A 27,656-nucleotide genomic window follows, 5' to 3' on the forward strand; every position below is an offset into this window, starting at 1 on the left:
AAAGCTGGGCACTGATGAACCAATGTGTCTAACTGGATGTTAAATATAATATATTAAAAATTGCACAATAACTTTCCAAGAGTAGAAGGGAGCAAGCAAATTAGCTGGTGGGGTGGGAGGGGGGAAGTTGAATGTCTTCCATTTCAGGCAGCCAAATGTTTTGAAATATGTGGGTTTAAAAAAAATATCTATATACAAAAATAAAGCTTGGGTATCGGAAAATCTCCGCATCCATACAAAGTTAAAAGGAGAATTTCCAAGTCTGATAAAAACAGACCGTAATTACATTACAGGCTCGATCATCTGCAGGGCTTTTGCCAAGTTTACATTCAAATATGTTTTGAGACCAGAGGCTCTTAACCTTCTGCTGCGTACACATCCTTGTGCTTCATGCTAATTAAATTTAGAATAAATACCACTCTCCATCATTCTCTTAATCTACTAACACAGATTAGAATCCCCACTCTGCCCATAAGCATTCCTTGAAGGGATTGGAATAAATCCATCCCATTAAACCAGCAGGGAGGCTAAACTGGTGTTAACAGATAGCTAATCCATGTCTTGACCTTGAAAAGAATTGTTAGATGTAGTGCTGGTGATGGATGCGTTCCGAGTCTAGCCAGTATGTCAAAGCCCATGGAACTAGTCCATCTGAGGAAGGGGAGAATTCTGGAATGAACTAGTAAGGTTGGCTGTTGCAGAGCATGTGATCAAATAATGCAGATGGGCAGGCTGTCAGCAATAAAATTATTATTATTAAATTATTAAAATGGTTGTTATTAAGCTTTCCAAGTGCATGTTTGTTTTCGGAAGCATCACATTCAGTGCCTGCTATTTCTCATGTTCCGTCTATAGGAACCTGGAACCTTGTTTGGTACTTATTCAGACACCAATTGGAGAATATGCATGGGTGGCAGCTATTAACCCCTTAATGCCTCCATTTTCCTTTCTAGAATCTCCTTCCTTTCTTCCATTGCTGTACATCCTGCTGAGAATTTGTATCTTCCTCTCATGCATCTAAACGCAACCAAAAGGGTTGTAACTCCAAACATTGTGGTCCGGAATGAGGACTTATCCATTCACAGAAGAAGGGTGAATATAGCTGCTTTCTAGAAATGCTGTGTTCAAGGGATGGAGGATGATTATGTTTGGCCCACATTTTATTGCAACCTGACCTAATGTGCACTTCTGAGACTGATGTGCAGATCAGAACAGAATTAGCCTTCAGGATTCACACTTCTCTGAATTTTGCAATACAATTCTTGGCTCTATAAGCATGCCAAAATGCATGGAAAGGGGTGTGTTTGGGGGTAAAATAGTTTTGGAATTGCATTTACAGTGGTACCTCGGGTTACATACGTTTCAGGTTACATACGCTTCAGGTTACAGACTCTGCTAACCCAGAAATAGTGCTTCAGGTTAAGAACTTTGCTTTAGGATGAGAACAGAAATTGTGCTCCGGGGGCATGGCAGCAGCAGAAGGCCCCATTAGCTAAAGTGGTGCTTTAGGTTAAGAACAGTTTCAGGTTAAGAACTGACCTCCAGAACGAATTAAGTACGTAACCAGAGGTACCACTGTATTGGGATAAAATGTGGATTTAAATAGGTATCTTGTGAAAAAGTACATATGTGGGTATGCATTTTAAAACACACATTTAAGTACATATTTAAATAAGAATGTTGTATGGTTTTTCTTTTCTTTAGAAATATGCAGATTAATGTGGGAATGGAACAGACTTAGGAATAAACACATGTGAAATTGACACAGCCCAGAAAGAGAGTACTCCATCCATCCCTACCAGGATCTGAGGCAGGAAGGGGGCTTTCCATCTTAGCTGGAGTTGTCAGGGACTGAGTGAGCTCAGGAACATCTCGTCTTCATACAAAGCATGTGGTCTCCCACAGAGCTATGCTCAAACAGCAACTGACTGGCATCTTAAGGCTTCCAGTTAATTTGGGGAAATGTAAGTCCTCGTGTTGTAGAGAAAAAGTATCTGGGAAATATCTGGTCTGCATCTATTGCCGTCTCCACTTCTAAAACATTTCGGCTGGGTTTTAAGAGTCTAGAAGCCACTCATTTATATTCCTTTGCCTTTACTGCCCTTGTGTCCTGATACCCACACACTTCCCTTTCTACAGGATGTGGCTTTTTCTAATCACGGATGAGACATATTCTTCATTAATTCACACCGGTCCCATGAATAGGCAGTCCTCTAGCTAGCAGCAAGAGTTACCGTATTTTTCCGTCTATAAGTCGCCCCCATGTATAAGATGCCCCCTATTTTGGGGGACTCAGATTTAAGAAAATGGGGGGAGATGTCCCTGTGTATAAGACACCCCCTAATTTTTGACATTATTTTTTAGGGGAAAAACCTAGCCTTATACACGGAAAAATACCATAATTACCTGCAAGTAAATTGCCTGCAGTAACATCTGTGCTGGCTTTGTGATTTGCATCATAAAGCAAAAATGGAGAACTTGTGATGACGCTGAACTACAACTCTCATAATCTCTCTGACTATTGGTTACACTGGCTGGAGCTGATGGGAGTTGGAGTCCAACAATAGCAGTGCCAAAAGTGTTCTTTCATTAGTGTTCTTTGATCCAACTGAGTCCAACAGAATCACAGGCACTGCAGTTTTAATTATGACTTAATTAAAATTAAATTAATTAATTCCAGTGAAATCATGTATATTTGAAACACCATTGAAAAAGCCTGCAATCACCCCGTTCTGCCCCCTTCCTGCTCTGTTCTGCCATTTTTGTGACATTTTCAGGTTACTTCCAGTTTTGGTGTGATGGATGTGCCTGAAACGATCACTGCCTGTCTGGTTTATTTATGAATTTAATTAATTATTTATTTTTAAAAAATTGTTCTGACATTTGTTTTTTATTGGTTTCTTGGCCAAAACCTCTACGGGCTCCTAAATATGCCAAGGCCACAATTCCAACCTCAATTTAAGAACCTGTAAATGTCTGCAAGTTTGCTTTCACTCCTTGTCATTTAACCCACTTCATGCCTCATCATCTCCATCTTGCAGTTGTACAAATATTTGTTGCAGTGTACAAATATTTCTGACTAGAGGCTGCCATTCCTGCTTGCTCCACTCGGCAACCCTGTCTGCCCCATTAGTCTTCCCCCACACCTGACCAACCCCTCTCCCTTTACACCTCACCAACTCCCTTGCCTATTCCCCCCACAGCTCACTGCAGGCACATTTATTTGAGGGGGAGGTGCTCCACACAGTGGTTTGCTAAATCTCTGTGAAACACCCCACCTCTGTTAAATGGCCTGCTTCTTGTTCCTCATGCTGCCATTGGCACGGCTGCACACAAATTGCAGAGTGTGACGATAGCATACATTTTTATTTATATAGGAAGACAAAATAAATGCACTTGAACTCAATAATATTTTTTTAGTCCATATTGTATATTCCTTTTGTAGGGAAGGGTGGATTTTAGAAACAGCACCAGGGCCCTCAATCCTTTTAATGCCACCTTGACAAAGACTCAACTCTCCTTACCACTCCGATGACTTATTGTAAGAATCCTGCCAAGCTGCAGTTAGCTGGCCATATAGTCAAGAAGAGCAACAGTTGGGAAGGGCACTTAAGGAGAGGCCAAGGAAAACCAGCTGTTCCTGTCCTGCAGCTGAGCTGTCGACTCCCAAATCTCCTCAACTTCTTTGCCAGCTTGAAACCTGCCCTCTCGCTGTTAGCCAGGAAACAAAGTAAAGGAATAAGCCATTCTCTACAACAAATAAACACGAAAACAAACAGCCCCAGGACTTCCTATTCATTCTTCCATCATCTCTCCATCCATCTTTTCCTCAGCAAAGTCCCTTTTATTAGTACAACAGAGACCACCTGCTTCTGTATCTGCCTGGGTCAGAGGCCACTGCTGTGCTTCTCCCTTTTCCATGCTCAGAATAGAAGGGAAGGAGAAACTGTGTCCGACAAAACTGCTGATTTATCTTTCTGTCATCATCTATGGTGAAGGAATTTGCACCACCTAATGATGATGATGATGATGCTTTGAGTCTATGCAGAAATTTGTGCATGGGTTCCTTAAGATCCCAAAAGTCACAGAGCACTCAGCCACTCATTTGTACAATATTTCCTATCTTATTCCTGTGATTCCAGGCCTGGCTTCATCCCTCAACTCTGATCTTCTGGAGAACTTTCTGGCTCCCAGTTCCTCTTGTTTCTCTGTTTGTTTATAATCCTGTAAATCAAGGAATGTCATACAACATCCAAAATCATAATAAATCGTAATAAAATCAGTTAACACTTCCACAAAACATTATTAAATTGTCAAAACATTATTAAAATTGTCAATAATTGGACCATTGTGCTGATACTCTCTGAAATGTTTGGCTGGGAGGAACTGGCATATGCACTGCACTCAAACTCTGAACCTTGTTTCACCACCACCACCCAAAAATTGCAAAGTTCATCTCATTCAAGGTGCCTTGAGTATTGTGCACTTGAACATTTATGATATAAACCGTTTCTTCTTTGTGGGTGCCTCTGAATGTTTCTGCTGGTATTCATCAGTCCCATGTGCCAAAAGCCAAAAGAATGGAAGGCATGTTGCCAAAATTCATGCCACTCATGTCAGTTGGGAGTTAGTGGTTGAACGAGCTGGTGAGACATACATGATGAATGTACAGAATGCAAAGGGTCTTCATTAAAAGATGCATTGCAAGGAATAGCAATTCCTCTTTGGAATGACAAAAGAACTACTCGCGGACCGTTCCCTGATTCAACTGCATAACAGACACGCAACACGGATAATCAATCCCAGTGAATCCACCCTTTCCACTCATGGGGATTTTTGTCGACATTGTGTGCCTTGATCAACCACACTGGAAACAGACCCTTAGGCAATTGGCCTGATCTCCTGTCCTTCCCTTAATTTGAGCAGGCAAAGGCCCGGGGACTGCAATCAGGAATGCTGGCGATTCTCAAAGACACCGGGCTGCATAATTAGCTACAAGGTCAACCTGGCTTAAATCTCAAAGGAACAAGGTTTTCAAAGTAGCTAATCATCCATTGCTTCAGACTAGTTCTCCAAAAATTATGGTGGTTCATGATGGAACAAATCTTAAGTCCCTTATTTGTGTCAAGTGGAGAAACTGAGGAGTTTTATGTGCTATATAGCTGAAGATGTTCCTTGCTTGCTGGACCTCTTCAGACAACCCAGGTCTACTTGATCCCTGTTATTTGGGAATGGCAAATGTTGAGAAGCATATCTGAATCACCTTATGAATACTATTGTGCACTAGTGATAGCCAGGGAGGTAGCTTGCTAGTTAGCAGCTGAGTGGAGAAGGACATCTCTGCAATTTTTGGATAACTATCTTGATCTCTTGAGGTGGAGTAGACAGCACCTCTGCTAGCACTTTGTAGCTACCCTTGCTCATGGCCGTACCAGTGCTTCCATGGTGATAGTTGAGATACTCCCTGCCTCCATCACCACCCCTGAGTCAGATAACAATTCACTCTCCCGGCGGTTATAGCTAGCAAACTGACTCACCAGGACTTACTGGCTGAGAACGTCTCTGTTATTTTGGAGGATTTAAATGAAGCCAATGACATTCTACCAGGACATAGGGACCAGCAGGCGCTGTACATAGGAAAGAAAGTAAGGACACTGATGTAAAAATGTTCCATACAAAAGCAATGCAGGTTGAGGGCAGCATTAGGCTTCTGAGTAACTACCACCAAGTGAGGCAACTTAGGAAAATCACCCAGGAGAACATCTCTGGTGTGCTTTTGAAAGTAACTGGTGGCACAAAGCATGTCATGGATAGATCTAGGAAGATTTCCTTTTGCTACAACATGTCATAAGTCTGTCACAAACCTACACTGCTCTTGTGCTTTCCATGTTTCCACATGCAGGAGAACTAAGGGTGAATTTCAATGTCTCTCTTTTTAAAAGGGAACTCTTATTATGAAGGTTGAAATTCAGCTCTCTCTGTGTTTAGATTTAAACCTGTATCTAGCTAGATAACCAATAGCAATATAGATAAAGCTATAGGAAGAAAACTCGAGGCTGTTGAAATACAGAGCTGTCAATAGGAGAGAATCTAGAGCAATTACAGAGTCTGAGGAACAGAGAGGCTCTGTGGTCAGCCATTTTAGGTCTTGAGTCTATGTACTGGACTCATTATTCTGAATGATATGTATCACTCGGAGGGCACTTGCAAATATCCCACTATGGTGTACCATACATAGCAATTAAACTCCTCATGTGGTAGACGTTCTAGGCATTTTAAATTGCTCCCGCTTTCCTGTCATATGATAAGCAAACATGAGAGGGGCTTGAAAGGGTGAACCATTGATTCACACCCCACACAATGCTCTCTGGTGGTTAAACCACTTTAGGAATCCCAGTTGTGGCTTATATTGCCTAACCACGAATCCGGCATTCATCTTTGACTGTTTCCTCAGCAGCCGTTTAATCAGTTGTGCAGATCCCAGTTTTACCTTCTGGGTACATAACACAGAACAATGAAATATGATATCAGTCCCAGTGGGTAGTCCCTTCCAGAAGAAGAGTCCTGCTGGAGAGGACCAAAGGACCATATTCTCCTCTTCTCACAGTCGCCAACCAGATGCCCGTAGGAAGCCCTCAAGCAGCACTTGAGAGCAACAACTTACTTCCTCCATTGTGAGTCCCAGCAAGGGGTTTTGAGAGGCATTCTATGGCCATGAAACTTTCTTTCAGCTATGGAGGGAGTACTTATAACTGCCAGTTTGCACTAATATAAAAGGGTTTCATTTTCAAACAAGACTCTTTCATCAAATAGGACAGCATCTTAAACCTCATCTTTGTTTGAGGCATCCTCAAGCCCGAACAAAAACAATTGCCGTATTTATTTTGAACGTAGTCCTCACTCAAATCATTTTGGGTTGGTTGTTTCATAAGTGGCTCATCTGTTGCTTTTTGGGTATTTTTGTTAATGATGTTGTTTTTACAGTGCCTTTGCCTTTTTAATTGTAGATCACTTTGATTTTTCTTTGGAAAAGCAGGGTGCAAATATTTTAATACAGCAAATAAAAGAGGCATTATTAAAAATGGCAGCATTCAGAAACTAGTGGGGAAACATTTCAGTCTCCCGGGTCACTCCCTTGTTGACCCCAAAGTCTCCAATGAAGAGAGCTGAAGCTGCTGACCTAGATTGTCTTAGGAAATTTAATTCTGTGCAAAGCAGACCTAACTGGAAAAGCAGATTTAGCTCCACCTACAATCTAAATTAGCATAGCATAGCTAAAAAGACACTATCATCACCAATGGCTAGTATTGTGTATAGATCACTGTTCTTATCTAGTTATTGTATACTACCTGTGACCCTCTGGGTATTGTTGCAGTTTCTATCATCAAGTTATGGATCAGTGCCAATACAGCAGTGAAAAATCTGTTGGTAGCAAAAAAAATTAAAATGCATGGTTGCCTTTCAGTGAGGTTTTCTTTTTACATATCGAAATGCTGGATAATTTAGTTTGTCACTCATCCCGAATGAGAACTCTCAGGGACAACGGCAGTATTTCATTGAGTGAACACAGGGCCAAGATAATTAGGAATAAAGAGGTGAGCTTCAAGAAGAGTCATCTGTGTAACTTCACTTGCTAAAAGGGAAGGTGGCAGGTAGGAAATCTGTAAAATACCAAGCTTGTCACAAGCCAAGGCCAGCTAAACAGAACAATTAGAATCAACATTTTGCATGATCTGGGATTTCAGGTCTTCGTATTCTTACCATGTATAGTTAAAACTTATTTTGAAAAATTAATCACACTCACATGATCCATTGAACACGCATGGGCAAGATGGAAGAGCATCTGTAATAATTAGATCTCGTTCCATACCCAGATTTGGTTTTGCTAAAATACAGCACAGATCCCCTCAACAAGTAAATATTGTTGTATGTATGGTATGGTATGTATTTCAGCTTTAAAAAAGTAGTAACAGCATCAGATGCATCCCTGCTCAGAAGTAAACCCCAGGGAGCTTAACTGATCTTTGTCCTAAGCAAGTGTTCATAGGAGTCTAGATTAACAGCATACTCATGTGAATGTCTACTCAGAAGCATGTCCGGCTGAGTTCAGTCGACTTACTCCTAGGTCAGTGGATAGAGGATTGCAGGTTAATGGTACAATCCTATACAGTCATACCTTGGTTTTCAAACAGCATAGTTCTCGAAAATTTTGGCTTCCGAATGCTGTAAACCCGGAAGTGACTGTTCCAGTTGCAAACTATTTTTGGAAGCCGAATGGCCGATGAGGCTTCTGCAGCTTCCAATCAGAAGCTGCGCTTTGGTTTTGAAAGTTTTGAAAGTCGAACGGACTTCTGGAACGGATTCCGTTTGACTTCCAAGGTACGACTGTATATGCCTTCTCAGAAAACCCCACTGAGTTAAATGGGAGTTACTCCCTAGTAACTGTCTTCAGGATTACAGCCTGTAATCTAAGTTCTCACATCCTCAGAAAAGAACTAAGGTGGTGCTGCTTAACTCTCCTCTTTGGAATACCTTAACTAAGACAATTTCTTACAGAAACACCACTCCTATGTAGGAAGAGCACACTGCGCGCCAGAATGTGCGGCAGACTCATATGTGTCTATTTCATGACTATCTCCTGCATGGCTTCCCACCACATTTACACATGGCATGTATGTTTGTCCCACATTGTGTCTTTCCTCAAGAGTGTGGTGTGTGCTTAGGAAACTGCATCGTGGTGTGTTACGTGATCCGAAACTGCACAACGAAACAATTGATTTGTGATTCTCTCTCAGTGAATGATGAAAAAATAAATAAATTCTGGAACGGCTTTAATTTTGGGAAGAGTGAATGCTAAAAAAGCTGGATGTAATGAAAACTGGTTTATTTAGTAGTGTAATGGAATTGCTCTTGTGGGGGTACAGAAACAGGCCCCAGTGCCAAAGTGCCAGCAGAAGTCCTTGATCTACTTATGGTTTGATTTTTAAGATAGTGCAGCAGTCATTACACACACACACACAGAGAGAGAGAGACAGGACAAAAGCCAATTTCATAGCATCTTCCTGATGCTCCAAATAGGAGAATTGATTTAATGCTTTGATCGCTCACTAATTTGCATTTGCCTTTGAGGCCAATCACAAGCTAAAGAAACCAAAGAAAGAGAAGGCAGTACCAATAACAGGGAAATAAGTAGGGGGGCAGTGAAACCCCATGGGGTGCACAAAAATAAATATTTTATTTATTCAAAGTGCACTTTGAATTAAAATTCTCCGGTGGTACTTTGAAAGCATGCCATTATGTGGTGTAATTCTGTTAGGACAACAAGAGAACGCACTGGCGAGCTTTTAAAATGTGCATTGGGCCAATAAAATCTCTCTTTCCTTGTGCACCCTTGGGATTTCATCTCCCTCCCCGCTCTTCCCCCCCCCCCCAAGTCTTGCTAATGCCAGAATATCCATTAACATTTACTGGGGCTTTCCTGTACATCCACATAATTCCACTGGTCTCAGTTGCTATGATTACTTTAAAATGTATTCTGCTTTCCTTGGTCCAAAATCAGTTGGAGACATCAGAAGCTGGAAACTCTGCTGTGCTGCACAGCCTGTAATATAGTATGTGCTAACACAGCCCTAATTTTATTTTCCACATTTTGATCCTCTCGTTCTACCTAGCTCAGCAAGTATAGACACCCCCACTCCTCCCTGCCCAACCCGAAATTAACTCACTCTGGCAATGAGTGATCTCACATTAAATACAGCAATGCCCCAAAGATTCCACTCCCTGAGAAATGGCGAACACATTAAAAGCACCTCCATAGCTTCCAAGATCACTTCAGTGGAGTTGCTTTGGGCAGAGATGGCAGTGAGAGAGGGTCAGATGAATTTAGGGTGGCCATTTACAGACAGTTCTCTATTGGAGAAGCATTTCTTTGAAAACAAAGCAGAATAAGAAGGGTGAAAAGGAACCTTGAGGTTGGTCATCAACAGTGATCACCCGGCCACAGTCTTTCCCATGATGGTGAGATGTACAGAATTTCTATTTAAATTATAGTGATTCTCAGTTTGCATCTATACACATTTTGTGCACATCTGTGCTCAAGAAAGGTACAAAATTAGCGCTGCAATTCTCAGAGTGGTTAACAGTCAGTCCCTCTTCCTGGGGGACTCTGGGAATTGCAGTGAAGGCAATAAGGGTACCCAAATGACTCTAAGCACCCTTAACAAACTACAGTTCCCAGCATTCTTTGGGAGAAGTCGTTACTGTTTAAAGTGTCAGGATAAGACCTGAGATAGCTCTGTCGGTAAAGCGTGAGACTCTTAATTCCAGGGTTATGAGTTCGTGCCCCACGTTGGACAATTCTATGATTTTTATATATAGTGCAATTGGGGCTTGTGTGTGAAGGAAATATTCCCACATTATTAGTGTGTGTGGCTGGATGTGGTTTTTGCAGGGGTGCTGGGTGGGGTTATGAGGAATATTTTGTGTCTTGTACTTCTAGTCATCGGGATTTCCCCCTCCCCAAGTAAAGCATCCCCCCAGCTGCCTGTTGCGTAAGCACCCTAATAATTCAGAAAGCCCAAGCGAGGAATTGAATAAGCAGGCCGAAGCACAATGATATTATTCACACCCTGTTGAGATAGCATATGATTTATTAGGAGACCACTTTACTGGGTAAAATCATGTGTTCTATTATTCCGAAATAGAGTTTTCCCATGTAAAGTCCTTGAACAAAGAAGAGTTGTTTTATTAAATCCACGTTAGTGTGACAGTTATTAGATGTAAGGCTTGGGTCCCTTTTCACATGGTGAAGGACTTCTTAAATAACTGGGAACGGAGCCAAGGGGTCATTGCTGATGTGGAAATAATACTCCATTCACTTCAATGAGAGACGTAGATCTCGATGAACCTTTCTCTTTCCAAGGATCTGTTCCCTTCATTGAAATATATATGACACCCTGCATGCACAAGAGCTACACATGTGTGTCAGAGCCCATGTGGGGCTCTGCAACGGAGCATTAGAATTGTGCTGAAGCATTAGGAAAACTGATATGAGTCATACCTAAGGGCTGAGTCACTGTGAAAATAATTTTATTATTTGTTGCTTGAATCAATAAGCATTCCTGAAGTGTCCACCTTATCTGATCATCTCTCTGAAGCTGTATTGGGTGATCTCTTCTGTTTAGATCATGTGGCCTCATTTGAGATCTTGTTACTGAATCCCTTTCTTTCCAGTCTCTGTATTCCCCTAATGGGAGTTTTCTTCTGCAGCTACCTGGTGGAGGATGCAGAACTTATTCTGGGCCTAGCAAGAGATGCAGCCTCTGACATACCCTCCAACATTTCTCCGATGAAAATAGGGAACCTCCTATTCCAACCTATATAAAAACATAATAAAACATTAAACATTAAAAAACTTCCCTATACAGTGGTACCTCGGGTTACATACGCTTCAGGTTACAGACTCCGCTAACCCAGAAATAGTGCTTCAGGTTAAGGACTTTGCTTCAGGATAAGAACAGAAATTGTGCTCCAGTGGCGCAGCGGCAGCAGGAGGGCCCATTAGCTAAAGTGTTGCTTCAGGTTAAGAACAGTTTCAGGTTAAGAACGGACCTCTGGAACGAATTAAGTTCTTAACTCGAGGTACCACTTACAGGGTTACCTTCAGAAGTCTCCTAAAGGCTCTATAGTTACTTATCTCCTTGGCTCGTGTGTGTGTGGGGGGGGGGGTTTCCACATAGCTCCATATCCTCCAACATTTCTCTGATGACAATAGAGACATCCTAAGGAAAAGCAAGACATTCTGGGATCAAATCAGAAACTGGAGCGGCTTCTGTAACTCCAGGGCTCTCTCTGGAAAATAGGGGCACTTGGAGAGGTTCAGTGTGAACACATCTATTGGGCAGATTTTTTGAGTAGCTCTCAGGTGGGCCTTTGCCCACCCTTGTTTACTTTGCACACATTTCCCTCCAGTCTTCTGCTTGATCCCTTCTCACATTTCTTTCCACTGTGCTTCTTTCCTGACAACAGCAGATCCTGGAGCGCCGGCGAATCCAGCAGTTGCAAATGTACCGGGCTCAGATGGCTGCAGTTGGCATGGCGCAGTTGGACAGGCGCCAGCCCATTGCCAGGACACAGTCTTCCCCAGCGACTCCAGCATTACCTCACCCAGCGGTGGATCAGCCTATAGCTCATAGCTTCATGACTGGTAGGACTCCCTGAAGGCTCTGCTTAACAGGCGGAGTAAATGCACGCTTCATGTAGGATCAATTGATTTAAATGCCATGAATGCCTCTTGTAGCCGTAGCAATGCACTCATTTCTAACCTCAATCCTACTGGACTTTATGATGCTTTATTGGCTGCCAGTCAATGAGTGCAGCTGATAAGATAATATTCACACACTCATAAATTAATACCGTTGACTTGGCTCCATAACTTGAGCAACAGGTGCATTTCGGTTCCCTCCCCAGCTCATGTCATTTCCACACCCCCTTTTGTTTCTTTCTCCCTCCCTCCATGTTGCCTCTTTTTTGCCTCTGTTGAGACCACCACCAAGTTGAAACAAGACCCTTATGAAATTGCATGACTGGGGTATATATAACGCTGAGGCTCGTCGTTCGCCCCCAGTAAGAATGCCACTCACTGATGCAGAAGGTGTTGTTCTTCACTGTGACAAGCAAAGCCACAATCGAGACACAAATGACCTGATCAGTTACGGGGAAGGGATACCTGCTTTCATCAAAGGCTGATTGGCATGTGCTTGTGGTATTTGTAGGTGCTTGCTGACGCATGTGCTCTTTGAATTACAGAGAGATAAGAAGGGGGCTTCAGGGTTTGCGGGTGGGTTTCCCCCCACCCCAGTAACATCCCACACTCTCCCTTTTATCCGAATGTACTGGAGATTAAAGTCCACTAAATTTCAGCCATAATAGAAAGTTGATTCTTTTGCAAACAAAAAAAGTACAATTTCCATAATGAGGAATGATATGTGAAATGTATTTGGGTTGCATTGGGCTATAATTATTGTTATGGGTTTGTTTTGGTTTTAGCTATTCATTTTGTGCTTTTATCCTTTATTTTTATCTTGTGAACTGCCCTGAGATCTTCAGACGAAAGACGTCATGTAAATTTAACAAATAATAATTATAATTACAAAATAGCAACGTTTACTGGGTTTGATCTCATTTTAAAGCCTGTTTGATTCTTTTCTTGACTTTCTTCACATCCCACTGTGGGTTCACTTTAATGGACCTGATACTGAGCTTTTGGAAATCTCTTGATCCTCCCGTTAAGGCTTTCAACTAAGGCCATACAGACACGCTCTCCATGCTCCAAATGTCAACACTGAGTCACTGACAGCAAAGGCAGAGGAATCTGTGTTGCTTGTGCCCGGCTTGTGGGACTTTCCTTTCACAGAGTCTCATGCAAATCCAAGGGGTGATTATTTGTTTTCTTATTTATTTATTAAATATATACCCCACCCTTCCTCCCAGCGGAGCCCGGGGTATGCAGGGACTAACAGGACAATGATGAGTGTATACCAGGGACTGGAGTCTGACCTGCACCCACCAGGAGGAAAGAGCTGGATGAAGAGAAGAGCTGGATGAAGAGAAGGAAGAAGATGCAGGCCAGGCCAGTGAATGGCCGGATGCTGCCCTACCTCCCCTGCCCCACTGTCTCCCAGAACCAGGAAAAAATTGAAGCAGAAAGCACAGAGGCAACTTCCACTCAGGTGAAGTCTCAGGCTACATGTGCACAACCCGTCAGGGGAAGGTACATAAATGGATGAATGGTCCCCTGATTCTACAACTGCTTCACAGAGCGCAAATCTGGGAATAGCTGTCTAGATGCCAGATAGGTGTGTGCAGGTCTCCAGAGCTGTAGAAACGAGTGTAAGTGTTATCTTTGATAAGTTAACTCTCTGCTGTGTGCGTTCCTTTGGGCAGGGTGGCAAACATGTCTGTTGTTTAAAAAATACAATTAAAAATGAGGCAAAAGCATATTGTGAGCATTTAGAAATTGTTAGAAGCACCTAAAAACAACACATTAAAAACAGATAGGTGTGCTCTAGACAGGGCTGCTGAAGCAGAGGGGATTTGGTGGGCATCTGAAAGAGTTAAGTGAGGTCGCAGGGAGTTCTGAAGCACAAATGCTGCCACACTAAAGAACTTTGTGTGACATTAGTAGACATGCAAGTTTTGCAGATCAAAGTGACTGAATTGGCAGGTATGGGGCCAAGGCCTTACGTGAACCGGTCGCAAGCTGTTAAGGGCTTTATATACAGGCAACCCTCAATTTGCATTCCGGGTCATCACATGTGAATGATGAAGCACACATAAGCCCATTCCACCCCCTTTTCTGGCCACTTCTGGGTCGCCGCGATGCCACAAGTCAAGGCGAGTCAAATTATTTTGGTAACTGAGAAAGAAAATTCTGCAAACACCTCTCCCACACATCGGCAGTAAAAATGCAACAGTAATACATTGAGTAGCTAGGAATAGAGGAAACAGCCTTATACCGAGTCAGACCCATTGGCCATCTAGCTTAGTATTGTCTACAGTGATTGGCTGTGGATCTCCAGGGTTTCAGACTGGAGTCTTGTGGGATGTGATACATAAGTAGCAGTCAAGTACAACATTCCTTGTTTTCCTAGAGTGGACATGCAAGGGGATGTTTGGACCAGCCAGTCAAAAACTTCCTGTTTCCTCCTGGGCTAGGACATACTTCCTCTTGCATGTGACTAGAGGCGGGCGTGGCCTTACCTGTTCAGGTAACAAAAGCACAAGGCCCGCAGCCCTCCTCCCTTCTTCTCCATCTTCCGTTCATGGTGTGAGCTGCAGTGACTGCCAGTCTGCAGTCACTGGGATTAACCCCCCATATGGGGTAGATCCACATGTATATATATCTGTAACTAAGTCTGTCTTCAGGGATCCAACTGTGAACTGATGGTGTGAGTAAACTACTTTTATATATCTCAAATAAGATTGTGGCGTGTTTATTCTTTTAAGAGGGAACTAAGGGATCTTACCAGGAATCTATATTGAGAAGCTTAAAGAAGCTTGCAACCAGCTACTCGCTGTGCGCTTAAAGGGGAATGTTAAAACACTGCAAAGGTATAGAACTTGCTAGCACAAGTTAGGAAGGATATTAAGAAACAATATTTCCTCTCCTGCCTCCCTGAACGTTCCCACAAGTCTCTCCTACCTCGAGATGCCCTACCTCCGGATGCTGGGGACTGAACCCAGGACGTTCCGCATGAGCTACAGCCCTTCTGCTGCCTTTTCGTGGCACCCATTTCACAGCAGATAGTCTGACCTCTTTCTGAGACTGATGCCCAGCTTTTCACTCGGGCAGGCAAGGCAGAAGTTTCGGATCCCTGCTCTATATTTCATCGCCCCGTTCAGTGAACGTTCATAAAGGTTGTCACCCACTGCGAGCCTTAAGGATAATAAAAAGTGATGCATTTGAAATACATGTATATTTCTCTCTGGAGGTCAATTTCCACCCTGACATCTGCGGAGGCAAGTTCACGATTTACAGGACTGCAATTAGATGAGCATCTGACTTAAAGCAAGAGCAGGGTTTTGCAGAAAGAGGAAAAGAGCAAGTGAAAATATTGGATCTTCTGATTTCAGTGGGGAATTTTGCCACTGGCTTCAATGAAGACAACATTCCAGGCTGAATAATTATCTCCCACTAACATTCCACAGCAGCTAGCAATTGAAAACATTTGTCTCTTCTCTCTTTACTTTGGGGGTGGGAGCTGTAGCCTTGGCTGGATTGTGTTAGGGAATCCTACTGTCTATTTTTAGAAGGCAACTCTGTTGCTGTGTTGTGGTACTGTAGCACACGTGCTGCGTGACCCGCAGCTGCAGAAGTGAATTATTTGCACATCCTAAATCAATTTAGATGTTTGAAGTGAATGAAGAAGGAAAGGGGGGGGGACCCATTCAGATTTCATTTTTTGAAACCAAGAAACTCTTCATCAGACACGATGCAGTTAGAAGGGCAAATATATTACTGTCAAACAGTCTGAACTGAACATTTCTGACAAAGGCCAAAAAATGCAGCATTTTTTATTTTATTTTTACTGGATTCAAACAAAATTAACGATTCTCTGAGGAAAAAGATTTATACGATCTGAAGAGAAACCAGAGTTAAGTCGGGAGAGTCCTCAGAACAGAACAAGATTGAATTGCACCCTAAGAGACTGGGAAGGGTTTGTGAAACTTGGTTGTCACATGTAGTTGGCCCTCTGTTGCTTACTGAGAAGGCAAATGGTTAGGCATTTGTTTGTTTGTTTATTTGTTTTGTGTTTTTATATACTTCTCTTCATCATAAAATCTCAGGGCAGTCCACAAGATAAAAATGCAAGGTAAATGCACAAATAAATAGTTAAAACCAAAATGATAAAACCCCCTTCCCACAAATAAGTTTAAAAGGCTGTAGAACGTTAATCAGTCTAAGGCCTGCTTGAAGAGGAATGTTTTTGCCTGGCACCTAAAGATATATCATGAAGGCGCCAGACAAACCTCTCTGGAAAAAGCATGCCACAAATGGGGAGCCACTGCAGAAAAGGCCTGCTCTTGCGCTGCCAGCCTCTGAACCTCTCATGGAGGTGGCACATGAAGAAGGGCTTCAGAAGAGGAACACAGAGTCTGGGTAGGTTTATAAAGGGAGCGGCGGTCCTTGAGAATGTGCTTATCATTTCTTGCTATATTGTCTTTATGCTGAAGGTGTTGCGTACGACACGCTAATGTTGAAGCACCAGTGCATGTGTGGAAATTACAGCAACCACCCTGAGCACGCTGGAAGAATACAAAGCATCTGGTCGAGGCTGCAAGAAAGTGGCTTGCTAAACAAGTGTGAGGTAATCAAAAACATGGCCATACAAATAGGTTTGATGTTAGGAGGCACAATATTATTAGCGTGTATTTCCATTCCTTCTGTAAGCACCAAGCAGCTAACCCTGTAAATATCCCTTGTGCTTCATGATAAAAAATAAACAAACTATGGACTCATCGTGGAGTCATGTGTGGATCATAATATCCACATATAAAAAATGACAGATTAAGTTATTTTCCCCCTTTTGTGACTCCGTGTACAGCTTCCATTTGAACTCTGAGGCATTCACATCTTATTTGTGGGGGCACCACAAATTTCCAGCATAAAATTATTTGGGGGGACATAGGTTTTAACAACAACAACAACAACAACAACAACAACAACAACAACTTCCCTCTTTCCTTTGCACAAGTGCGCATACACACCACAAATTTAAAATGCAAATCTTCCTCAAAGATATAATTCCCAGCACCCTTTAATGAACTACAGTTCCCATGAATATTTGGGGGAAAGTAACATGCTTTACATGTATTGTGTAACTGTAGCTTTTTGTTATGTCAAAAATGGGAAATTATGGTGAATTGTTTCCAAACAAGATGTGATATGAACCCATGGTTTAAAGTTGGCTACCCTTGGCTTTTTTGGAGCCATTAACCATAGTCTCCCACCAGTTTAATCACAATGGGAAGTTGTACTTCAGTGCTTTCTGACCTGTTTCCCAGTTCACATGAAGGGAAGAGCAAAGCAGCTGCATGTGGGGTGTATGGGGCTCACTGATAACTTGACCAGGATGTATCATCTAAATGCAGCCATTGTGAATGGATGGAGCTGAGCCTTGCCTGATGTAAGACTGAGGAACCAGCAGGCCTCTAAGGAATTGCTAGATCGAGGTCCTGTTGGATTGGGGGTCTCCTTATATAGAACTGCCAAACACTTAACCCAATTGCTGTGAGCCACTTAGATTAGCAAAATGTCTATAGTGGGTGACTATAGGAAGGAAATAATATTTAGATAAAAGTAAAAAGATGCCTGACTGTTAGGTCCAGTCGTGACCGACTCTGGGGTTGCAGCGCTCATCTCGCTTTACTGGCTGAGGGAGCCGGCATACAGCTTGGAAATGCCGTTTACCTTCCCGCCAGAGCGGTACCTATTTATCTACTTGCACTTAATGTGCTTTCGAACTGCTAGGTTGGCAGGAGCTGGGACCGGGCAATGGGAGCTTACCCCATCGTGGGGATTCGAACCTCCAACCTTCTGATTGGCAAGCCCTAGGCTTTGTGGTTTAGATTACAGCAGATAACAAATTGATTGATTGATTGATTGATTGAGGTTTATGTGCCTTTTCCCCACAATGAGCTGTGCCCAAAGCAACTTGCCACAAACATTCAAAACATCAAAATACAAATATATGCAAATGCAGAGCATGCCATTAAATTCAAAAATGACAAAAACCAACAATTTAACAAACACAGAATAAATTCAGTTATATAGTTATATATTTTTTAAAAGAAGTACATAAATATTTAAGTACATAAGTACAAAGTATTTAAGTGCATATATACAAAGCAAATGGAAGGTTTGGCAATCAAGTGTCTGGTATTGGTTTTTCTGCCCTCTATTGAGTCTGGCTTAAATACAGTTCAGAGGGGAGGGGTCCTCTCACCAGACTAGAAGACATACAGCTGACTCCCATATGCCGACTCCAGAGAAGGTTGGCAGCAACAAAAGTCAAATGTTGAGGAGGTCAGTGGCGATCAGTCTCTTCCCCAGCTTCCAGGAAGTACCAACTGCTGGCACAGGTCTTATTGCATCTAAAAGTGTGGTGCATTGGCTTCTATGAATGCAACCCCTTTGTATAATGTTTTTCCTTCAGGAGTGTTACATTTTGTATAAGTCATTCATTTTATCGTTTGGGACAAATAACTATAAGTAAACTGTTGCTGCAGTTCATGGTGCTGCTGCCTAAATTCAACCAGACTAGGTTAGATTTGACAGAAGCTAAAGAGAGGACTGTGATTATTCAGACAGAGATAAAAAAAGAAGGATTGTGTTTCCACTTAGAATCCACCGAACAATTGGACAACCTCAAACAATCTAGGAGCGTTGTTCTCATCACCGGATAAACGCTGTGAACTGAAAATATTCTGAGTCTCTCTTAAGTCAATCATCAGGCTGTCATAAAGGTCATACTCAGTTCCCATAAGAAATGTATTGGCAGTAAAATAATGATATGATGGATATTGGGTGAAGCAAGCCAAGCTTTATGATGCCACATTCTTTACATGCAATCCAAGTTACATTTATTCTGAGCATTATTTTGACGTCTGTGCTGATCAAAGCTTGACCATACATTTGCATCTGATTGAGCTGGTAGAACTTTCCATCCAACTTTTTGAAGCCTTGGGAAAAAATGACAGAGAGCTGGTTTTTCCAGGTGCTAGATCTATGGGTTCACTACGCTTTTATTTATGGGGCTCATAAACAATGAGTGCTGGGCTTGGCTTTCCGACATCGTGAAACACAAGGCAGGAGCCTAGGATTTGAGCAACCTTGTGAAAATAGGAGATTGGCGCAATCACACACACACATTTGATCTTGGTGGCTCCTGTGTTTAGCAGTGCAAGTAGTACTCCTCTGCCTTCTGCTCCCCTGTGAAGCTTGAACCCATTCACACATGTGTATCCTCCCTGTTTGTTACACACACACACACACACACACACACACACACACCAATTCCCTGGTCCCACCAGCTACCCTTCGCTTAAGGGTCAGGTTAGCCTTTGTGACTCTCGACCAATCTTCATCTTGTTGCCTCTACATGGAAGCAGCTCCAAATGCTTCCATTTGATAGTGTGGGCTGTGGTGTATACCTCTACTTGCTGAGTAGTACTACTGAAGATCTGTGGTTTAAAATCACCATGCCAGTCCTATGGATGTGTGATAAAGGTGTGGAAAATGCCCAACACAATGTCAAGGTGGAATGTGGTTAAATGACGTCTTCTGGAGAATTCACCACATGGAGATAGTTTTTGACACTCTACATAGGGGCCATGATGTTTAGATCAGCACAGGAGCCTGGGACCAATGGGCTACTGCTTCTTTCCTGCTCATGCTCATCTTCATGTCCTGGCCTCTCACTTTCCTTTGTTTCTTTATGAAACTTTTATTCTTTCACTATTCCCTGCTATTTCTGAGGTCTACAAGAACATGCACCGGTAAAGAAAGGGCCCATTTTCTGTTCTGTGCAGCTAAAGGGTAGCCCCTACACAGAGTTGCTCTATGATCATCTAGAAGTGTTTCTCTGCTGTATCCCTTACCGTAAGACCAACTGTTCATATATGTGCAGACAGTATATGTATTGCAGATATTAATATTGCACAGTTTGAAGTGTCTGGATGCATAAAATCTGATTCCTTCTGGAAATGAAGCATTGCCCAGACCAATTAGATATTATTCAAAACTTTACTTGCAGAACTTTCTTCATAACAGAATTAAAACATCAAATGATACATCCAAACAGTTCCATAAGACATAGGCCAGTAAAATGCACAAGCTCAGCATCTTACAAAATATGAAATAATTCCAAACAGTTCCTAGAAGCAAAGGTCTGCATTCCAGCTTGCACCAGGCTGCTTACCTGTAGAGATTCACTTACATCCTTCTTCCACAAAGTCTAGGAACAAAGACACCCTTCCAAGATGGTGATTTTGAATTCAATAGCCTTCCATGTGATCTAAAGTTTAACACTCAAGTGTTAGCTACTAGAGAATGACAACAGTTAATTATCCACTTAGTTATAGCTCAGAGAGTCCATCCTTGGCCTCATGGAAAATCCCACTGTTAAAGCCTTCATTAATGCACATAGCCATTCACCATTTCAGTGTCAATTAAATAATTATACTTAGCAAAATGCACTAGGAAGCACAAGCACACATGCAGCAAGCACACAACTTGCTCCCTGTGCCTTGTCACATATCCCTACGTATTAGGATGTGACGAGATATATTTTTGGTTAGCCTGGACTTCCAATGGGATAGGCGCTGCAGTGAGCCATCCTTAAAATATACAATGTGAAAACCATGATGCTCTTGTGAGCATTAAAAAAGAATTAGATGAGAGTTGCAGTCCCTAAGCATATTTAGCAGGAAGCAAATCCCCCTGAACTCAGTGGGACTTTGGTCTGGGTAAACATGTTGAGGATCGGACTGCAAATCATTCAAAAGGTCTTTTAAAATTTAAAACAACAGTCTAGCTGTTGTTCTTATCTCCTTAAGTACAGTGAGGTTTATGGCACTTCAGTGTGTCTGGACTAATAGACAAAAGTGCTACAATGACTAATAATTACCCCAGCCTCTTAAATATTTTAATTAGCTTTCTTATAGAATACACAACCCTCAGTGGGAATGGAAGGGGTCTTCCACAGTACTGGCCACCTGGGGTTTCTTCGTTGATTTGCTATGCAGTCATCTGAAGCCCATTCCAGGAAAAACATTTATATTATACCACATCCCCTTTGCCTTCCTTCAAGAAAATACATACATACAACTTTTAGGAGAGCAAGAGAATGTTATCAATCACCTGACGTATGAAGAACACTGTAGCTTTGTTTGTTATTTAAGCAGCCCCAGAAGAACCATTTATTGTCTTCACAAAGTAACATTGTGTTCTCGACTTTAGGCAACTGTGCCTCAGACATCTTTCCTCAGCTGTGAGTTCTCTTAGAGTTCTGGGAGAGGTGGAGAAATCAGTTATTTAAAACCCCATTGTGAAGTTCTTTAGACTGTGAAGCTAAAGTACCATATTAAGTTGGAAAGAAATTTCACTGAAATGAGAGTCTATGCTAACATTTCAACCAAAGCATATTTTGAAGTAAACTGAGGGGTGCTGGAGTGGGAAGAGAAAAACTCTTCAGTCATGGTGTTGCAAACTAGTTTGTCCATGGAAATTTGATGGAAGCTGAAATGGTTTGAAGAAGCTTAGCAACATAAAGGAAGAAAATATTATCCCTTCCCTAACTGAAATAAGTTACTTCTAAATAAAGGTGTTTCAGAGACTGAGGCATACATCTTTGGATAGCAAAACCCCCCTGAATTATTGGGTACGTTTCAGTTTCAAATTGTAGAAAATAGAGGCTTCCACTACTTCATTTGGAGACTTAACTCAAAGTTTTGTGACTTAACTCAAAGTTTTAGGGAACATAGTCCATTTTTTAGGCAGAGGCAAGGCTAAATTCAGTCCATTATATCAAGTCCTGTTGACAGTCGCAGAAAATACCCTCTTCCCTTAAATGTTTATTGGCCTTTGAAAACAAGCACTGTTTGCATTGGAATACTAGTAAGGAGTATAAATCTTTTGTGCAGTTTCTTTCTGGCTCCTGCTGCAGAAACAACATTCAAAGTTTGGTTACCAGAAATTTCTTTCAAATGCTCTTGATTTCTTACTAGGCAAAGCCCTGTTACGTCTCCGGTAAGCAATTGTGAAGAAAATCCAAACATGCCATTAGCAGGGCAAGACAAGGATGTCTCCAGAGGAGGCAACTTTGTAACTGAAACAAGACAGAGAGCGGAAACAGCAGATTAATGCAACGCGATCAAAGGCATGTGAAAATATTGGCTGCATTTTATCAGTATAAGGAAAAATAGATCCCTGAATTTTAACAGTGCTAGATTCTAGCAAGGCAGCTTCCTATGTTACCTACGCCAAATGTTTATCAGTATAAAATCATTTTGCCTCTAAAGAAGTCTGATTTAAACACATTCAGAATAGCATTTTTCCTGATAAATTTATCAGTTCTGACCGCAAGTTGTGTTGACTCAGGTCACATTTAAAGGTAAAAAAAATGAGAGGCACAAATACAAGATGGGTGACACCTGGCTTGAGAGCAGTACATGTGAAAAGGATCTAGGAGTCTTGGTTGACCACAAACTTGACATGAGCCAACAGTGTGACGCGGCAGCTAAAAAAGCCAATGCAATTCTGGGCTGCATCAATAGGAGTATAGCATCTAGATCAAGGGAAGTAATAGTGCCACTGTATTCTGCTCTGGTCAGACCTCACCTGGAGTACTGTGTCCAGTTCTGGGCACCACAGTTCAAGAAGGACACTGACAAACTGGAACGTGTCCAGAGGAGGGCAACCAAAATGGTCAAAGGCCTGGAAACGATGCCTTATGAGGAACGGCTAAGGGAGCTGGGCATGTTTAGCCTGGAGAAGAGGAGGTTAAGGGGTGATATGATAGCCATGTTCAAATATATAAAAGGATGTCACATAGAGGAGAGAGAAAGGTTGTTTTCTGCTGCTCCAGAGAAGCGGGCACGGAGCAATGGATCCAAACTACAAGAAAGAAGATTCCACCTAAACATTAGGAAGAACTTCCTGACAGTAAGAGCTGTTTGACAGTGGAATTTGCTGCCAAGGAGTGTGGTGGAGTCTCCTTCTTTGGAGGTCTTTAAGCAGAGGCTTGACAACCATATGTCAGGAGTGCTCTGATGGTGTTTCCTGCTCGGCAGGGGGTTGGACTCGATGGCCCTTGTGGTCTCTTCCAACTCTATGATTCTATGATTCTATAAATCTGGGCTTCTTGGCTCCTTACTTGCCTCCCTTTCCTGGGCTGCTTGTCCATTCTCCCTCCTGTCTGCCTCCCTGCCTCCATCCACGAGCGGAGGAAGAGGAGTGCAGGGGGAGCGCACCGCCCCTGGCAGAGCAGGTGCCATCCCAGCTGCCCCCCCACTGGGCACCCCGCCCCCGCAGACAGCGTGCCCCACCCCCAGGATGTGTGCCACACCCCTGTGGGCAGCACCCCCAGTGCCAGGACATGCACCAGCCCTGCCCCCACCTGCTCTCCGCCCCCCCCCCCAGTGCTGGAGCATGAAGCTCCGCCACTGCCTCCATCTTCTCCTCCAGTGCAGCTGTGATGGACTACCCAAAGGTGAGCCACTCTCAGAATTCTGCCATCATTCTGTAGTTTGCAGTGCCATCTGTTGGCAGCCACAGGAACAACAGCTGCATGACGACACTCTTACATTCTTATTATATCAAAGAGAAAAGAGAATTTTGCACTACAATGGTAGTGAATTTTCATGCGGGCTTTAAATAATAATAATCACAAAGTTAATAATAATCACTAAATTGAAGACTGTAAAAATGAGAAGCAGAGAAACCAGAATTCATAGATTAGTCCATCGCTACTGACCATAAATGTGGTTTCGTGAATGACTGTGCTCACAATCAGATCCCCTTCTCCCTTCTTCCCTACTGTACCCCCTTGACTGTCCACATCTACACTGATTAAACAAATATGTGAAACTGATTGATGAAGAGTTATATGATTCATCTAGTCTACTATTGTCTGTTCCAACTGAAAACAGCTATCCAGCATCTCAGCCTTGGTACTTGAGATCCCCTTGTCAGTGGAGATTCCAGGGATTACAAAGCATGACCTACTATGGCCACTGTACTTAAAAGAAGGCACATTTTCTAGGAATGGAACTCAAACTCACCTCTCCCGTTTCCAGTTACATTGCTCTTTCCCACTGAGCTGCCAGTGGGAACTGTGTCCTTGAACTTTTGCTTCCTGGATGAAGAATGGACAGGTGTGTGTAGAAATCCTCTGACTTTTGTGTGGCTGCACAATAAGAGTCACCTTTATTGCCCTGCCTACACCTTTGCCTCTGGACCTGCCCATGAAACTATACAGGCCCTATAAGGACACCCATGAGAGAATGTGGCCCTCAAACTGAAAACTGTTGCCCACTCCTGTTCTAGATAAACAAGACTGACCATCGACCATTCTACAAGAATGATAAACCATTTCAGCTTCCATCAAATTTCCATGGACAAACTCTTTGCAGATAAACTCTGTGCATCAGATATTGTGAATAAATGACCCTCCAAAGCAAATATCCTAAAGACAAGTTAATTAGGGAACTTGCTGTTGTTTTTGGATTATCTTAGGGCAGGAGTAGTCCACCTGATGCACTCCACATGTCATTGGACTACAATTCCCATCTTTTGTTGTTGGGGATCAGGGATAATGGGAGTTGTAGTCCAAAAACATCCGGAAGGCCCCATACTGACTACCCCTGCCTAAGAACAAAACTAAATGTAACCTCATTCACACTATGAACAATTGTTTGGATGGGCTTCTAAAGTGTAAACAGCAGACATGGAGGTTCTGACCAAGTCCCTGGTGGGGAAAGGAGAAGGCTTTAAACTTTTGGTCCTTGCTGCAATCCCACTCTGGATCAGGGCCTTTGGTGCTAACTAATCGTAGAGTTGTACGGTACCCACAAGCATCATCTAGTCCAAAACCCCTGCAATGCAGGAATCTCACTAAAGCATCCATGACAGATGACCATCCAACTTGTGCTTCAAAACCTCCAATGAAGGAGAGTCCACAACATCTCAAGGGAGACCATCCCATTGTTGAACAGCTCCTATTGTCAGAAAGCTTTTCCTGATGTTTAGTCAGAATCTCATTTCTTGTAACTTGAAGCCATTGGTAATCATGTGACTGGTGTCCCTGTGGTTTTGCATGGAAGGGGAGGGGAAACCTGTCTGGGGGCGGGACATTTATTTTTTGCATGCAAAGCACTGTGTTATTCTAACATGTTTGATTTACCACGGGACCAATGCATTTGTTAAAACCATCCTTGCTTTTCCTTTCTTGAAGAATATTAAACAAAACCAGTCTCACGTTCTCATATGATGCAATTGCTGCCCATGATTAATCCTATTTAATGTTATTTTGGATTTGCTCCCCCCCCCCCACTCCCTGCCTTCCTTATATTATCGGTGGAATATTGTAGACCTCTGCTGCTTTCTTTCAGCGGATCCGAGGTCGAAAAGCCAGTCTGGAAGAAATACAGCTGGTTCACTCTGAACATCATTCACTGCTGTATGGCACCAGCCCCCTGAACAGACAGAAGCTGGACCCCAGGAAAATCCTAGGTCTGTAAAGGGCTCTATTCTACTGAGAACAGCACATTCCAGCACTGTCATTAGTCATAGCTGGTGTCAGTTTAAAATACTTGGCAAGCAGTATAACAAAAAACAAAACAAAAAGTATCACTTTTTCCAAATGCATTGCATTGTAGAAAGAGAATGTTGCAGCAGCAGCCAACACAGATTAGGAAAAGGTCCTTGCCGGAAAGTAGAGATCTTTCTCTTTCTATCTCTCTGTCTCTGCTTTCTTATCCTCTGGATGTTAACCCTTTTGTGGCAATGATATTTAAATTGCATGGGCAAATAGAACCCTGAACATAAGGCTGTTTCTTATTTCATAGGACTCTTCCTTGCCATGCAGCCAGTGGTGGAGCTTCATGCTCCAGCACCGGGGGGGGGGGGGCGGAGAGCAGGTGCCATATTCCTAATTATGGCACCCTACTGGGATTGCGCTGCTGGGGGCGGTGTGCTCCCCCCGCACTCCTCTTCTTCCGCCAGTGCATGCAACAGGAAGAGAGCAGAGGGATAAGTGAAGGCAGAACTTCTGCATTCCCGAAACAAGACATTTTGAAGTGTTAGTCCTAGGAGAAGGAGCATGCTGCACGTACGAAAATATCTTTGACTAGCGCATGCTGAATACACCTGATAACACAACACGTAGTAATGTTTAGTTCTGTCAGCCCAATACATTTTGTTGGCCAAATGGTCCAACTTCCTTGCTAGAACCAACATTACAAAGACTATTGCTGGACTATTTGGACACAAAGAACCTAAGAACAAACTAAGTGCCCAGCCAGATCAGACTCAAGGTCCATCTAGCCCAGCACTTGTGTGCTCATAGTAGCCAACTGGATCCTTATGGAAATCCCACAGGCAGGATGTGAGCATAATGGTCGTCTCCCACTCATGTTCCCCAGCAGCTGATCTTGGAGGAATTGTTTTGGGATGAGAGTGAGGCGCTGGTCACATGATTTTCCCAGGAGCACATCCTAGAAGATGCATGTCCCAGTTTTGGTCTTGAAAAAGTTGGAGGATATTAGGGATGCTATACTTCAAAAAGTGAAAATCCAGACCCAAAAGTTTTTGAGCTTTTTTTAGTTTTTCCCCTAATCTATTTTTTTCAAAAAAAGGTTGAACTCTAGTAGATAGTGAAAGAACATTCATATTGTACAAGACTCTGCTACATGGTTTTTTAAAAATGCCACCACCACAAAAGCAAAACAGCCAGGTTTTACAAAACATCAGTAAAGAAAGGTTCAAAGAGGAGTTAAAAAGAGACTTATAGAAAATAGATTTTGAGCCTGATTTAGCAATGTGAATAAATGCTTTTTCGTGAACTTTACATTAAGAAGTAAATTCAAAAATACAACAGCAGAAATTAGAAGATGGTTAAGTATGTGTTCATATCCTGATGTCATTTAACTGAGCATCTACTTAAGAGGTTTCCTAAACCAAATGTAACTTTAAAAAATCCTTTAACATGCTGCCTTTGACAACTTATAGTTCATTACAATGTGCCATATAACATTACATCTTGATGTGATGTAAATTATCATGATTTTCAAATTGGCACCATACCATGTTCCTTTAATAAGCACAATTCAGAACAATTGCCCATTTTCAGTTTCCATTCCTCCCCCACCGCCACCCTGACGAACATAGCATTTCTAAAAACCAACTATTCCTAATTATGGCAAATTTATAAATGCCAAAATTATGTGTCAGGCCATCACAATGGCTAATACTTCATTTTAAGCAGAGCTGACATGCTAAAGAATCTGGACAGTATGTGTGAATATATTACAGCTTTGAAGCAAGTTTTTCATGCTCTTACCAGAGTCACCACTGGCCTGAAGTGATGATAATGAAA

At 42.4% G+C, this 27,656-nt stretch overlaps 1 protein-coding gene across 7 annotated transcripts in view; it reads left to right on the plus strand.

The window, feature by feature from the left end:
- HDAC9 (histone deacetylase 9) overlaps positions 1 to 27,656 on the plus strand; it is a 425,839-nt gene that overhangs the window by 277,436 nt on the left and 120,747 nt on the right. For 6 of the 7 annotated variants that reach the window (XM_081881910.1, XM_081881911.1, XM_081881908.1 and 3 more), the window contains 3 exons: positions 12,028 to 12,205; positions 16,735 to 16,868; positions 25,672 to 25,792. In XM_081881910.1, coding sequence (XP_081738036.1) covers positions 12,028 to 12,205; positions 16,735 to 16,868; positions 25,672 to 25,792 — 433 coding nt within the window. The remainder of the gene's footprint in view (positions 1 to 12,027; positions 12,206 to 16,734; positions 16,869 to 25,671; positions 25,793 to 27,656) is intronic. The other variant, XM_081881909.1, reaches the window with a different exon arrangement.

The sequence above is a fragment of the Podarcis erhardii genome (assembly GCF_964252035.2).
Source record: "Podarcis erhardii genome assembly, chromosome: 12".
Classification (NCBI taxonomy): domain Eukaryota; kingdom Metazoa; phylum Chordata; class Lepidosauria; order Squamata; family Lacertidae; genus Podarcis; species Podarcis erhardii.